Here is a 16,220-nt window from a genome sequence, read left to right on the forward strand (position 1 = left end):
TGAAAACAGCCACAGACAATATGTAAATGAATGAGGGAAGCTATGTTCTTTTTTTTTTTTTTTTTAAGTTTTTTTTTTTTAGGTTTTTTTTTTGTTTATTTGACAGAGAGCTAGAGAGAGAGCACAAGTAAGCAGAGCGGCAGGGAGAGGGGGAGAGAGAGAAGCAGGCTCTCTGCTGAGCAAGGAGCCTGATGTGGGGCTTGATCCCAGGACCCTGGAATCATGACCCGAACCGAAGGCAGCCGCTTAACCAACTGAGCCACCCGGGCGCCCCTTTTTTTAAGATTTTATTTTTATTTATTTGACACAGAGAGAGCTATCACAAGTAGGCAGAGAGGCAGGCAGAGCAAGAGGAGGAAGCAGGCTCCCTGCTGAGCTGAGAGCCCAATGCAGGGCTCTATCCCAGGACCCCAAGATCATGACCTGAGCCAAAGGCAGAGACTTAACCCACTGAGCCACCCAGGCACCCCGGAAGCTGTGTTCTTATTAATAAAACTTTGTTTACAGAAACAGGCGACTGTCAGAATTTGGACTGTAGGCATCACTTTGCCTAAACCCCAGGTTAGATTATTATTCAATTTCCATCAATAATTTTAAGTCCAGCTTCTTGATTTAGAAGTTTCCAAACAATGGCAGGAAAAAAAAGTGATATTTTGCAATCTGCAGTAAATAAACTATTCAGTAATACAATGTATAATTTATAATATAAAACCCATAACTTTCCATGGCATTATAAGAATAAATTCATATTTTATTTGCTAGGAAGGTATATATCCCTGCTTCTTAAAATTCAGGAGCAATTTAAATATTACAATGGTTATTAATTGTTTATAGCTGAGCTTTCATTACAAAACTGCCGAAAAGCATTTAGCTTCTATGGCAGAAGGGTAGGAAAAATACATCTTTGGCATGTAAATGGGGCTTGTTCTGACCACCCCAGCTGGGATAGAGGTCAAGGTCTGGGAATGACCCCAGAGATGTACCACGAGAAGGATTACTCCCCATCCCTCATCTCCATTTCCTTGCCAAGTTTGGATTCTAGTGTGGTTGTGTTCTGTGAGCTGAGGTTTTGTAATGGCATTCTCACTGAATTAATGGAGCCACCTGTGACATTTTCATTATTAAAAATGATTTTCTTGACAGTTACTCTGTAATTCAAAAGGCAAAATGAACATAGCCATTGTTCTAAAATATGTTAGAGACTAAGAGGGGCCTATTTGGCATTTTCCCATAATTGATGAGATATGAAATTGCTTTAGTTTGCACTAACCCTGGAGGCTATCCACTTATTCTCATTCATTCTTTTAATCCCCACATGTGGCGAGAAACCTGACATTCTGATTGGGCCTCATTGCCTGTGGTACAGTAACCTATTCTAAAAGAATCTGTCCCTGTTTGATATGGTTTGTGAACATAGTTATGTGGGTTACTGAGGCCCAGTCCTTCTATACTTGGGGAGAGTAATATTGTGACCTCAGTAGCTGAGCTGACCAAATGGTTTTACACTGTAGCTACCATTACTTTTCTTAACTTCTTGGCTAAAATAAATTGCTGGGAAGTCATTCTGGGCAATAATCACACAAGCAAAATATGTTAGTGAGTTAAAATAAAGGCCTACTGTTGGAAGATGCCTAGGCTCTGGACAGTTCTTGGTCCAGACTAATTATAATCTCTGTCTCAATTCACCTGCTTGACTGGAGTGTGTGTGTGTGTGTGTGTGTGTGTGTGCGCGCGCGTGCGCACACATGCTCACACACATGCGCAAGCACTCACGGCTGTGCGCATTTATATAATCTTTCACCCCTTGATATTTGGAAAATTATGATTTCCTGTCATTTCCTGCAGTAATAGAAAAAATGCACATGCTTTGAGGGAAAGCATTTTTCAGCCTGTTATTATATACATAGCCAGCATGTCTCCTTTCCATTTTCCATAAAAAATGTAAAGCACTTAAAGATTTCCACATTCGCTGACAGTAAACTTGTCTCAGCAAGCCCTGTCCTATTCAACATTGTTATCAATGAAGTAGGTGAAGACCCTGAGGGCAGGTCCATCAAGTTTGCAGATGTCACAAAGCGGTGAAGGAGGACAAACTATGGGGATGACAGAAACAGCATTTAGAAAACATTGTGACAAGAGGGAGAGATGAAATGGTTCTAACAAGCCACAGTATAGTAAGGATAAGCATCAGGTTTTATCCATGCTGCCCCCCCAATAACTAAGCACGCAAAATGGGGATAGGGCTTAATGAGGTTTTAGTCTCCATTAAGCTCAATATCAATCAACACCATGACATAACCACAGTAAGTAAGGACATAAATACTGAAATCAGCCTGCATTAAAGAAAGTACTGTGCTTAAAACAAGGTGACCGGGAGTCCCAATTCACTGTGTTAGTCAGACTGTTTCTAAAGAATTACATTTAGCTCTTTTCCTCAACTACCTCATTTGAGAAATGGAGTATAAATCATACTCCATAGAATTATCAAGACCAAATGTGCTACTGCATATAAAAGGCTTAGCACAATGTATGTATGGCCCAAAATAAGTGTTAAGATGATGATGATGATGGTGGTAGTGGTGGTGGTGGTGGTGATGAATATTATTACTATTGGAAATACTTGAAATTGTTGAAGATAAGGCAACGATAACAGTGAAAGGACACAGAACTAGTGGGACTGGTCAAAAAATTAGTGATGTTTAATCCAGAGATGAGATGATTCCATGGAGACATAAATGCTGTCTTCTAAGAACAGAAGAGTTGAAAATGTGACAGAAGGGATTGGGAGTTCTGTGACTAGCAGTGGTGTGAGCAAATCTCAACGGATAGAGGCAACAAGAAGTCCAGTTTTTCGACTTCAGACATGAACAGAGATACGGTCTTCAGATGCCTTCCATAATGGTGGCTTCCTTGAGACTAGAGAGCTTCAAGCACAGTCTTGATGACTTTTGAATATGATTGTCGTAGTGAGAGTTCACTATAGGTCCAGGTGGCTTGGTTATGTGTCCTTGAAGGTACCACTGACTCTGAGAGTCTTTGGTTTTGTCAATATTCAGCAGAGCAGTTATCATAATTGGTGGCGACAGGTCTTACCTTACATTTTCAGCGCCATTATTGTCTGAGGTGAGAAATTACGTGAGCAACACACATATAATGGGGACAGACGGCAAATGTGCAGTCTTATTGTTTGAACGCTGTTGAACTTCATGTCTTTATGAGTATGAGTGTTCAGGGCCATTACTCCAGAAATTGTACTGTGCCTGTTATTTGGGCAACTGCCTCAAGGTGGAAGGTGGCACCTGACCCAAGCCCCTTGTAATAAGCACCCTAAAGCCTGTGTTAGGAGAAGAAAAATTGTTTTGAAACTGGAAGCCCTGACAGTGTTCCTTAGACATTGCTAACACTGGATAAATCATTGAGCAACTCTGGGCCTCAGTTAATTCTTCTGTGAAAAGGGTAGAGTCATCTCCCTCCCAGAGTTGAGAAGGGGTACAATTCAATGAATGCCTCTGAATGCATTTCGTGGCATCATTGTGAACTGGGAAAAATACAGTAGTATGATTTTCCACTCAAACGAGTTCTTGAGCATATATGCATTTTAACTGCTTAGTTTAATTGAATTCTACTTAGAAATGTGATTTTTGGGGGGCGCCTGGGTGGCTCAGTGGGTTAAGCCTCTGCCTTTGGCTCAGGTCATGATCCCAGGGTCCTGGGATCGAGCCCTGCATCGGGCTTTCTGCTTAGCAGGGAGCCTGCTTCCCCCTCTATCTCTGCCTGCCTCTCTGCCTACTTGTGATCTCTATTTGTCAAATAAATAAATAAAATCTTTTAAAAAAATGTGATTTTTTTGGGAAACATTAGGGGGGAAAAAAGTTTCAAAGAACAGACTGACCTTTTAAACTTAGAAATATCTCTGTTTTTATATGGGCTGCTCTGCAGACAAGGCCAGGGAAAGGGTGTGTGTGTGTGTGTATGTGTGTGCATGGATGCATGCACGTATACACGCACACAAGTGCATATGTTTTTAGCAAAATGAGAGGTGGCCAAGGGAGTACTTTGACTCTAAGAAATCTTTCCTGTGTGCTCTGTAAAGTTTATAAGGTTTGCTTTTCATAGTGCTGCTACTCTGTTTCCCTAATGATATAACCTCCTTCACCTCATTTCTAAACAGGACGGAAAGATATTCTGCCGACGGACGGCTTGTGATTGCCGGAATCCAAGTGTTGACCTTTTCTGTTGCCCAGAGTGTGACACCAGGGTCACAAGTCAATGTTTAGATCAAAATGGACACAAGCTCTATCGGAGTGGAGACAATTGGACTCACAGCTGCCAGCAGTGCCGGTGTCTGGTAGGTCAGCTTCCCTGACAGGCCGTTATCAACCTCTTCCCTGAAACAGTTGCTAACTCCGTTGCCTTTGGGCTTGAGTTTCCTGCTCTTTGCGATGCTATTCAGGGAGCTCAAGTCTTGTGGCTCCTAAGGGGCAAATGCTCTGCCTGAAGACATTCAGATTCTACTATTCAAAGCAATATACAGAGACAGGCTGGGGGGATGGGTGATACAGGTGATGGGGATTAAGGAGTGCACCATGATGAGCTCTGCGTGATGGATGGAAGGGTTGAATCCCTGTACTGTACACCCGACATGAATATAATGGTGTGTGTTAACTATACTGGAATTAAAGCTTTTATAAAACCCCAAAACCAAAAACAATATACAAGACAAAAAGTATGTGTTTATGGGTCAGATTTGGCCCAACTTGGGTTAGTTTCCAACTGCCAATTTTTGGCAAAACCGGATCAAGAATAATCCATCCACAACAGAAAGTCTTCAGGGCCTTGACTGGGACTTGTAGTTCTTCTAGAGCCCAATTTTGATTTCTTGGGCCCTGACCTTTGAAGGTTTCAATATGAGAGATAGCGGAACACAGCATAAATATAAATATCAGGGACTGAGTCAGAGAGACCAAGAATTCAGTCTTACTTCTCCCACATGCTAGCTCTGTGCTATTAATTTGGGCAAGTTCTCGTGTTGCATTGCTTGTTCTTTCCTTCATTGCACATTAGGGAAACTAAGCACTTGTAGTTCTGCTCTGACGATAAGAAAATATACGTGAAGCACAAATATGGCATTTGGCACATAGAAGGTCCTTAGTGCACAATAATGACTATTGATAGTATTTCCTAGATTGAAAACTCTGTTTTGGATTCGAAGCCTTCCTATAGAAAAAAAATTGTAGGTAATTTTGGATTTTAATATAAAAATCTGATTTTTATATTAAATCATATTAAATATTAAATTTATTTAAATATTTAAATATTAAATATTTTTAAAATAATCTAAAATTTAATTTAAAAAATTTTAAATTTAAATATTTAAATATTTAGATTAAATATTTTTATATTAAATCAGATCTCATCAGATTTGAGATGTCCAGAGGAAAAAAACTTAATTGCTGGATCTGGTTCTCTGTGTTTTGAATCACGCCACACACAAAGTTTTCAAAGGACGCAAAGACTGTTGGGAAACATAATCATAGTGAATATGATGTTCCATCTGTGAGGAAGTCATAACTTTTGGAACCAAGTCACAACTAGTCAACTTAGAATGGAACCTATGAGCTGCATTCCATAGTTTAACATTTGCTGAAATTAGTGATTTAGTCTACGGATACTGTATGAAGACAAACATTTAGAGAAATTATATTGTAAATTGCTATCGGATTTTCTAAAGTCTCCTGGCGAATGTGCAGATCATTTTAATAGAATGCATTCTTCCGACTCACTCCTCATACTGAGAAGTATGACTCAGATATATTCAAATCAAAGCCATTTTTTCCCAAGCTTCCATCCAAGGGCAAATAAACCCCATACAACTAGAAAATTAGCTTCCATATCAGTCTGGAAAATTACATTTCTTCTTCAAGAAGCCAGTCATCAGGCACTTAGAAGAATCAGAATTAATTTCAGACATGAAATTTTCAGAGCATTTCAGAAGTGTCTCCACTTCCATCCCCAGCCCCTAAGGCTAATATTTCTTGGGAAAACTGAAGATGTTGAACATGTAGCTTAAAAATTACTTGAATATAATGTGGGCCGTATTTAATAAATATTTATCAAGACGTTGTATGTGCTAGACTCTGAATGATATAATGGTGAGCATGATAGGTATGGTCTATCACCCAAGGTCATTGTCTTTTGAAACTGACCAAATAATTAGATGTGAGTTTGCACGAACTCCAGTGATTTGTCATGATAACAGAAGAAGAGGCTGCATAGAGGTATAGCCTGCTCAATGGAGCCACAACTGGCAGATTCTGAAACACAGAGGGGCTCCAACGGAACTGTTAACTACTACTAGTTAGTGATGTTACTAGCTATATGTCACATTGAAAACCATTCTGAAATAGTTCTCTTGATATTACCCAATCTCAATTTTAAATCTGATACTAGGAACTCAGTTCATGAAGTGGGTGAAATACTATTATGCTTCAAGTTTCCCTTTGACCTTAAGAGTAATTAATTTCTCTTTAAACACTAGCCAACACCTTATCACCTATTCACTTACTGCTCGATTGATGAGCATTTTTTGGTCAAAACTCTGCTAAGTACCAGGGTAAAGAAATAAGATAAAGAAACAAGCCCAAAGCCTGCAGGTTCAAAACGTAATGTAGAAATGTACTGAGAGTGATGACAAGGATCGTAAGTATGACAAACAAAAAAATTAAGGACTGCAATTGATGTACAGGGACGGGATCCATCTCTTTTTGGGGCTGCCCTAGACAGTCAGCAAAAGCACCCTGAGGGAGGTGAAATCTATGGTAGCTCTTCAAGGAGCTAAGCACAGTCTACTCATAAAGGTAGAAGTAAAAACATTCCTTAAGGACAGTGATGTTCCCTCTCCCCTTCACCCCCTGTAGGACTTTGGGGACAGAATTGTGCATAAGAACATGGATGAGCCATTTTTGGCTTTCTCTCTACAGGAAGGAGAGGTAGACTGCTGGCCACTCACTTGCCCCAATTTGAGCTGTGAGTACACAGCCATCTTGGAAGGGGAGTGCTGTCCCCGCTGTGTCAGTGACCCGTGCCTGGCCGATAACATTGCCTATGACATCAGAAGAACTTGCCTGGACAGCTATGGCATTTCAAGGCTTAGCGGCTCAGTGTGGACAATGGCTGGATCCCCCTGCACAACCTGCAAGTGCAAGGTAATTGGATGTCCTGAGGACAGTCAGGCCTTGAACCGTTGTCAGAGAGTGCCTGCAGGAGGTCCGTTCCTGATGTTCCAGAATGCCCAGATTCTGAGGGGCCTGGTGAAAACACAGGCAGGCATTTACTTCTCACCAGAGGTTAATATGTCTGAATGGATCATAGCTGTACCACATAGAAAGGCAAACTCCAAATGAACATGGAGTAAAAATAGTCCTCTCTCTTGCCTTTGAACTACAGAACTTTAACAATTGACACTAGGACCAATTATGGCTGATTTAAGCTGTTTTGACCTGCATATTAAAAAGAAAAGAAAGAAAGGAAAAAAGATCTCTTTTCATCGTGGAAAATTGTATAAGCTCTTTCATGAAACTGTCAGTGTTAAAAAAAAAAATGTTCAATGAAGTTGTTTGCTTTGTTTAATTATCAGCGCCTAATGCGGGAACCTGAAGCTCTTGCTGCAGGACTTAATTAATTGTGATTATTTTCCTGTCTTTTTAGAGGAGTTCTCATGAGGGATCCTCATATGTCTTTAAAATTAAAAACTGACCCCTCCCTATAATGCTTGTGAAGAGCTATGACTACGCTGACTTGAAGCAGGGGTTAGGCAGTGTTAGATCTCTGCCAAAATATCTATTTAAGATTCCATGATTAAGCACGCTTAAAATATTAGTCTATTTGGTTCTCTCAAATCCTGGCTCATTTCAGACATCAGTGGAAGGTTCTCAACTCATCTTTTAATGGCTGTTATAAAGGCAGATTGGAAAAGTCCCACCTTAAGACTCAGCCCCAATAGAAAAAGGCCAGTACCAAACTTCACATAGCAAAAGAAACATGGTCATGTGTGTGTGTGTGTGTGTGAGAGAGAGAGAGAGAGAGAGAGAGAGAGAGACTGGGGGATGTGGAAACCGTTATTTAGTAGTATTTCTCTGAGGTCATGTTTGAGATTCTTTTAGGGGAATTATATAAATATATTAATGCATGTCCTTGATTTTTAATGAATTTCCAATAATATATATATCTAAACATGTATTGTTCCCTTCATAGTCACCATGAGGGACTCTATTCCTAATGTACAGACCTTTCCGGAACCCATTTTGGAGTTGCCTTCAGGTCCTTGTGGTACTTTAGACTAGCTTTGTTAATGGCAAATGATCATTGAGGGGTTTACTTTTAAAAACAATTTTATCTGGATTAAGTCCAGAAAGTAAGTGGTATAAACAACCTAGAAATATAGGGGAGGAGTCCCAAACCTGGTTTGAGCTCAGACAGAGGTATAATTTTATACTGTCAGCAGGAGCTAGCAGGAGGGACTCAAGAGTGTCTCATGTGTCCTTCCTTTTTACTCCTTGTGTAGCCTCCTTCTTAACTTTTCAGTAGCGTTCATGGAGTTTGTGTCAAAACACATCTATAGTCATTTTGAATATGAAAATGCACCCTGCTGATTGATAGATAGCCACTGTCTCATTAGCTAACACTTGTGTCTTAATGCACAGAATGGAAATGTCTGCTGCTCTGTGGATTTGGAGTGTCTTCATAATAACTGAAGTATTTCAAACGGACTCATCATTGTGGGAGAAGAATGGACGAAATGACCATCCAGCATGGTGAAGAACAGGAGTTGGTGTTGGTTGTTTTTTTGGTTTTTTGTTTTCTGGGTTTTTTATCACGGACAACTACCAAAGTCTCCGTCCGAAGAAGGTGTTTGGGGGTTGCCTTTTGGACCTACGACTTTGTTCATTCTTGCTAACCTAGTCTAGGTGACCTACAGTGCAGTGCTTTGAAGTCTCTGATTGTTAAAAGAAGTTTCCCATGTTGTAAATCACATGTTTCCCTTACCAGATCATTTGCAAATACATTTAAATGATCTCATGGTAAATGTTGATGTATTTTTTGGTTTATTTTGTGTACAAACCTAATAGAGATTCAGCTCTTTTATTTTTTTCTTGAGTTTTGGATCAAATTCTACAAATAAAGTTGCCTGTTGTGATTTTGTCCCATCCACTCTATACTTAGTATTGAGATCCCTGTGAAATGTTTTGATGAGTGTATGTCTGTAGAGTCTTGCTGCATTATACTTCCATTTCCAACTGCTGAACACACTTAGATGCTCACTTATTCAGCTTCAACAAGGTGAAGGAAATGATGATATATTAAAGAGGGGAACGACCACAGAGATAATTATATAATTATTTTTTAAAGAACCTTCTCCTCCCTCTTGCAAACAAAATGAAACAAAAGCTTAAGTCACAATTTAGAAGTAGCAATGCTTAACACCTTTCCAAGCACTGAAAGAGAGAATCTTTGCATTTGTTTTATATGGTAATTGATAATTTACAAGGGACCTGCATACCTACTAATACAAATTCTTATCCTAGCACAGGTGAATGCATTACAGAAGAGTAAATGAATGTACGCTAGGCAACCAGTTTTTACAGATCTAGTTTATTTGTAGCATGTTGGGACTGGTAACCAGGTCTCCTAGTGCCTGCCCAATGATGTTTTCCTCTAGACCACACAACCTCTCAGATGGTAGAGGATACACTTTTAGGAAAAAGTTATTTGTATGCTCCATAGTTATTTGAGAACAGTGCAAGTTTTCATCTGAGCCACCACCATATTTCTAACTAAGAGTTGGCAGTTATTGAGTGATACAAAAGGAAGAAAATGTGTAAGTAACATTTTATCTGAGCTGAGAATTCAAACTTAGGTTGTAGGTTCAGGTAAATCATGTCTTAGTGGGCTAAGGCTCTTGAATTCATCATTATTCTGAATCAAGTTGTTTCATGAAGTTTTTTTCACTTTCCCAAGATTGAAAAGATGTTAAGTCAGTCATACTAAAAATAATGTTTTAAATCCCTTGAATTAGTAATATTATTAATTAAAAATTACAGCCTCAGATTACCATTATTCATTGGTAGTTGCCAGAGATTATACTCAATATCATCAAATGTTGTAAAGTTGGACTTAACCACTTTAAATTAATTTCGTGTGCTGAATTATGTCAATAGTAGTTTAAATACTACATTTGACAGCTAGTGCTAAAGTGTGATAAATTAGAATGTATCTCCACTTTATTTCAATTCCTTAAATGTAATCCTGGGATGGAGAATTTGAAAATGATTCTTTTGAAAATATTTATGACCCAAGATCAAAAAATATCTTTGAATTTTCATTGGAAAAAACAAAGACATTTACAAGAATCATTCATAACCATACAGGTCAGCATTGACAAACTATGATCCCTGGGCCAAATCTGGCCTTTGCTAGAACACAGTGGTGCGCATTCATTAATATATACTCTACTGCTGAAGAGGTAAAATGGCGGAACTAAGTAGTTCCAACAGAGACCAGGTGGCTCAGCAAAACCAAAAATATTACCATCTTGCCCTCTACAGAAAGAGTTCACCAACTTCTTGTATGGAAGATGACTGAATGCTGGTATGTATTTTAGAATATGTTTCCATATTTTCCAAGGAATTTTCAAACTTTAACCATTTTCTTTGAATTTCTGTATGTTCCTGCAGAGCCATTAGCATTGATGGCTTATCCTAAAATACTGGTTGTTTAAACTACAGTCATAAAAATCAGTATTTTCTTCTTTTCATTTTAGATCTGGTGGGTAAATGTAATCTGTGCTAATTTGATAATAAAATGTTATTGATACTTAGCACAATTTACTGCCAAGTCCTATCAATAAGGGGTTTGCCTTCTATAAAATAATTGGTAACATTTTCTTATTCAAAAAATTGAATGCTTTATACGTAAGATCCTCTGCTAAGCTCTACTGGGGAAATAAAGATGAGTAACATTGTCTATAAAGATCACCATTATGTGAGCCTTTAAGAGGTGTTGAGAATCTTTGATTCCATTAGGGGTTCCAGTTGAAATAACCACCAGAAATAACTTCTTGACCCAGGAATTTTAAAAAACAGTTACTTTTTTTTAAAAAATGTGGTAAATCTCTTGATGGGGTTTACTTAATTTTCATGCCATGATTTGCAGTGTAAAGTGGATGTCCATTTAATGAAACAAAGTAATATTTGACAAATCTCTCTCCTTACAGACCATAACCATTGTCTGCACTATCACAAGTGTAAAGAAGCTAACACACAGTCTGGTAAGAAACAATGAGGAATATATCAACAATGATGTAGTTACCCTCCAACAACCTGTAGTATGAAAACATTGTGATTGAGGAGAGTAGAACATGAGGAGAGATGAAAGTTCTATGTATGAATTAGACACATCTTTTAAACACAAATTTTACCTCATTTCCTTCTAGGTTGCATATGAAATGTATATATATGTGCATATGTATTAAATACAACACTGTAAATGTAAGTAGATCAATATATAATATATTCATGTATAACCTATAATGCATATATGTTAATATATATTCATGTGCTATGTGTCTATACATGTACATACATATACATATATGTGCACATATGTACACACATGTATACATACACATATTTCCAGAACATCCCCTCTTCTGAGCTTTATAGTTCTGTGCTTATGTCCCTGTTGTGGAATTTTAATAGACCTCGTATGTGGTTACAATGGACTATAGGCCAAGCTATGTACAATCTTCATCTTTAAGCACCCAGCATAGGGCCTTGCACAGAATATGTCTTCAATTAATTTTAAAAATTGAATTCATAATCTTTTAGAGTGTCCAAAAATTACCATTGGATAGTGGAAACAGTCCACCCTAGTGGTGTTCTAGTGTTCTGAGGCAGTAAGATCTGTTTGAAAATCCAAATGTGTCCAGTGCTTCAATATAAAAATTCAATCAAAACTGTTTCTCTGTTTGGAACAGGGGTTGAGAACCCCCTTCCAATGCGTCACACCATAGCTCACAAACTACAACAGAGTAGTTCATTTCTTTTCTTTTTTCTTAAACATCTTAATTTTATTTTACTTTTTCAGTGTTTCAAGATTCATTGTTTATGCACCACCCCAGTGCTCCATGCAATACGTGCCCTCCTTAATACCCACCACCAGGCTCACCCATCATCCGACCCCCTCCGTTCCAAAACCATCAGTTTGCTTCTCAGAGTCCACAGTCTCTCATCAGAGCACAGTTTCGTCATTGACCTGACCTCTCATCTCCACTTCTACAAATGAAACCAACCAACACGTAGGTTAAGTGACTTGCCCAGAGTTCATCGTTAGTCACAGACCTAGAACGACTACTTAATCCACACTGGTTTTCCCTGTGCCATCTTGCTAATGATCCCAAATGTTTTCCCACATTCCAATTTCAAGTGCGCTTTTCTTACCCTTTCTCAGTGGATGCCTTTAAGAAACAGTCCTGGATGAGCTTTAGTATCTGTGATTATCTCTGTGTTCTATATCCCTCGTGACTGTGATACTGCTTTCTGAAATTCTGATACTAGGAACTGAGAAATACTCAGATTAAAAGTCTGACAGCATATCTAAACCTGCAATAGCAACAAACCATTTACCCAATCACCCAATCTCAAGCTCTATAGGAAAAGTTTAAAATACATTTACTCCTAGTCTTAAGGTTAAAACACACACACACGCATACTCACACGCATATTCACACACACACACACACACACCCTCAGAAGACAATGAAATCTGGCACCGAAAGGCAATCTTAGATACAGTCTGTTTTCTGATCTCATTATTCATTCATGCATTTATTTTTTTTTTCTTTCATTCAGTGACTGTGGCAGTCTGCAGATACAGAAGTGAAGAGATGAAATTGGTCTCTACATGGTTTTTGTGGCCTCAGGTAGAAAAGACTGACAATAAGCTAGAAAATATGTAGGTGAACAATAGGACTACAGACTATATCAGAACCAGGAAGAAGAAAAAGGAGGGCAAATGCAGAAGCCCACTTCAGTGAGGTAATCAAGGAAGAGCTCTCTAAGGGAGACATAGGCAAGCTGAGATCTGGAAAAGAGAAGGAGCCATTCATGCAAAGTGCTAGAGGAGTAACTCCAGATATAGGTACAAAGAACTGCAAGGTGGGAAGAGGCTTCAGGTGTTGAAGGTTATGAGTGGAGCCAGAGGCCAGTAAGTGAAGGGGAAAATGATATGAGATGAGGTTGGACAAGTAGGTTGCTCCAAATGTGGCAAGCCACACTCACATGAAGGCCAGAGTCACGCTTTCATTCTGAAATCAATGGGAAATTATCAAAGAATTAAGTATTTTGTTTGTTTACCTTTTTATCCACCCAAATACTTATATAATAAATATTTTTAGCTACCCATCTGTATTTAATTACTGTTCAACAAGCATGAAACTCCTGTTGTATACCTAGTTAAAGACAATACTGTCTTTTACATTAGAAGTTTATGATCTAGGGGCGCCTGGGTGGCTCAGTGGGTTAAAGCCTCTGCCTTCGGCTCAGTTCATGATCCCAGGGTCCTGGGATCGAGCCCCGAGTCGGGCTCTCTGCTCCACAGGGAACCTGCTTCCTCCCCCCTCTCTCTCTGCCTGTCTCTCTGCCTACTTGTGATTTCTCTCTCTCTGTCAAATAAAAAAAAATAAAAAAAACAAACAAAAAACTTGGGAGTCTTCCCCCCTCCCCAAGATTAAAAAAAAAAAAAAGTTTATGATCTAGATGGGGTTATCACAAAGCAATAAAAAGGACATGCATGGCATGTTCAGAAATAAATTCAAGGAACATTTATAAGTAATCAGATCTTTAAGTCAGTTTGATGCCTCTACCTTCTTGATTTCTTGGTTCTTGTGTATTGGAATCATAATCAGTTCTGTGGTTCATAACTGTGATGTCATCATGTTATAGATTCAAAGAGGGGTAATAGACACTGAGGAAGAAGAGAATCTGATTAAATTGAGAACATAACAACCAGCGCTACCACTGTCATAAAAACTCTAGAATGTAGTAGCCAACTCTTCAAGATGGAATCCACCATGTAATGCCAAGCTTTTGGGGAGAAATTATTTAAGTTACCAGAAAAATAATGTTTCTCTAATTTGAAGCAATTCTTCAATACTTGAAATTATTGAAATTTTGGAGAAATATTATTGAAAAGGGAAATCAGTATCTTAAGAACTGAGAAGCCAAATTGATCTCTTTAAACACATAGAAATGCAAATTTACCTGGTTATTGGTGTTGGTGTGCCAGTCTCACATGATAAAAAAAAATCAACTTTAAAAGGAATATTTACACATTTGTAGTATTTTAGCACTATTGTTTTAATAAAGAACCAAATGAATTTAAGGATGGGAAATGGGAAAGCTTCTTTTAAATGCAAAATTAAAATACATTCTTTTGATCAAAAATATCAAATACTATGCAACTTGGGAAATGAAGACATTTTAAAGAAAATAGAACAAAAATCTGGGTACTATATTCCATGATGTTTAGAAGTGTTGAAGTATTGCTTTCGGTCGTGTTTGTGAACAAAGTTTTAACGATTCTACTGTGTACCAGGGAAGAATATTTTTAGATAACTTCAGATATAAAATTTGAAAATGTCATTAAAAGAATGAGTCACTAAACTGGAAATCAGAGTGACGGGTTGTAAGCAGATTTTTAAACACCAGCTATGCCAGGGGACAATGTAAAGAAGTACCCAGAGTCAGAGGGAGTCACGAAAACTGCAGTGACACGAAGAGCGCATCTCACAGGTCTCAGTCAGTTGTGAGCCGATTGTTGCCAGGGGACAATACGTGCCCAGTCCCAAACTTTTCAATTTTTCAAGAGAAGCCATAAAATTGGATGTTAATGTGTGATGTTATGAGTCTTAACATTCTTTTAAGGTTTCATTTATTGGAGAGAGAGAGAGAGCATGTGAGAGAGAGCCAGCATGAATGTGGGGGAGAGATGCAAGGAAGAGGGAGAAGCAGGACCAATCCCAGGACCCCAGGACCATGACCTGAGCCAAAGGCAGATGCCCAACAGACTGAGCCACCCAGGTACCCTGAATATTAAATTCTGAATCCAAGTTTAAAGGGTGAATTCAGGGGTACCTGGGTGGCTCAGTGGGTTAAAGCCTCTGCTTTTGGCTCAGGTCACGATCTCAGGGTCCTCGGATCGAGCCCTGCATTGGGCTTTCTGCTTGGCGGGGAGCCTGCTTCCCCTTCTCTCTCTCTGCCTATGTCTCTGCCTACTTGTGATCTCTCTCAAATAAATAAATAAAAATCTTAAAAAAAATAAATAAAAATAAAAGGGTGAATTCAGGCCATGTAAAACATGTGAGTGGACTGATAAGTCTCATAGAATTAATTTGGCACAGACCTCTGGTTTAAAGCCACAGGAAATCCTCAAGTTAACTAGTGCTCCCTCAAAGTTTACAGGTCAGTGAAACAATTGCTTTTCTCTTACCCTCACCTCATCCTCTCATTCACTTGAATCATGTGGTGTTTACTAAAGGTATCTAAACTCCAGAATTCCTCGGTATGTTCTGTATCTCCTTCTGCAAAGTGTGTATATTGACATTGCTAGTGATTGGTTCAATTCTACTGGAACAAGAACGCTTCTCAAATGGGTGGAATATCAGCTTCTAATCTTCTAGAAGGCATCATCAGTAATTCTTCAATATTTCCATTTCTGAAACAAATGATGTGTTTGTAGAAAGTACTCATTGGAAAGGCTTAAGTTTGAAATGTATTACTTTTTTTCAAACTGTTCATTTCCCAAACAACAGGTATGGGTTGTGTACTGATGATGATGGAACATTGTGGAAGCTTGGTGCAAGAACAAGACAGCTGACCCCTGTTCCTTCCTGGTCCAACTTCACCCCGATTCACAGCAAGACAAAACACAGTAGACCGGGGAAGCCCAGATAGGCTAAAACCCCAGAAAGTATATGACCTGCTGTCAGGATCTTGGAGTGTCATCTGCACAGATCAAGGGAAACCCAGAATACCTTCTCCTTAACAATAGCAGAGTATCTGGACAGCTGCAGTCCATCCAAGAAAGAAATGTTTTTCATTCCTCTCTGTTATTCAGCAGATAAGAAAAATGCAGTAAATATAAATAAAGCAGTCTAAAAAGTC

At 38.7% G+C, this 16,220-nt stretch overlaps 1 protein-coding gene across 2 annotated transcripts in view; it reads left to right on the forward strand.

Moving 5' to 3' along the window:
* The window catches only part of NELL1 (neural EGFL like 1), an 822,741-nt gene extending 813,531 nt beyond the window's left edge, over window positions 1-9,210 (forward strand). For both annotated transcript variants that reach the window (XM_032881211.1, XM_032881212.1), the window contains 3 exons: window positions 4,172-4,348; window positions 6,981-7,205; window positions 8,703-9,210. In XM_032881211.1, the coding sequence (XP_032737102.1) occupies window positions 4,172-4,348; window positions 6,981-7,205; window positions 8,703-8,753 (453 nt within the window). In that variant the 3' untranslated portion in view covers window positions 8,754-9,210. The remainder of the gene's footprint in view (window positions 1-4,171; window positions 4,349-6,980; window positions 7,206-8,702) is intronic.
* The last annotated feature ends 7,010 nt before the right edge of the window (window positions 9,211-16,220 follow it).

The sequence above is a fragment of the Lontra canadensis genome, unplaced genomic scaffold (genome assembly GCF_010015895.1).
Source record: "Lontra canadensis isolate GAN:19392208 unplaced genomic scaffold, GSC_riverotter_1.0 scaffold74, whole genome shotgun sequence".
Lineage (NCBI taxonomy): Eukaryota > Metazoa > Chordata > Mammalia > Carnivora > Mustelidae > Lontra > Lontra canadensis.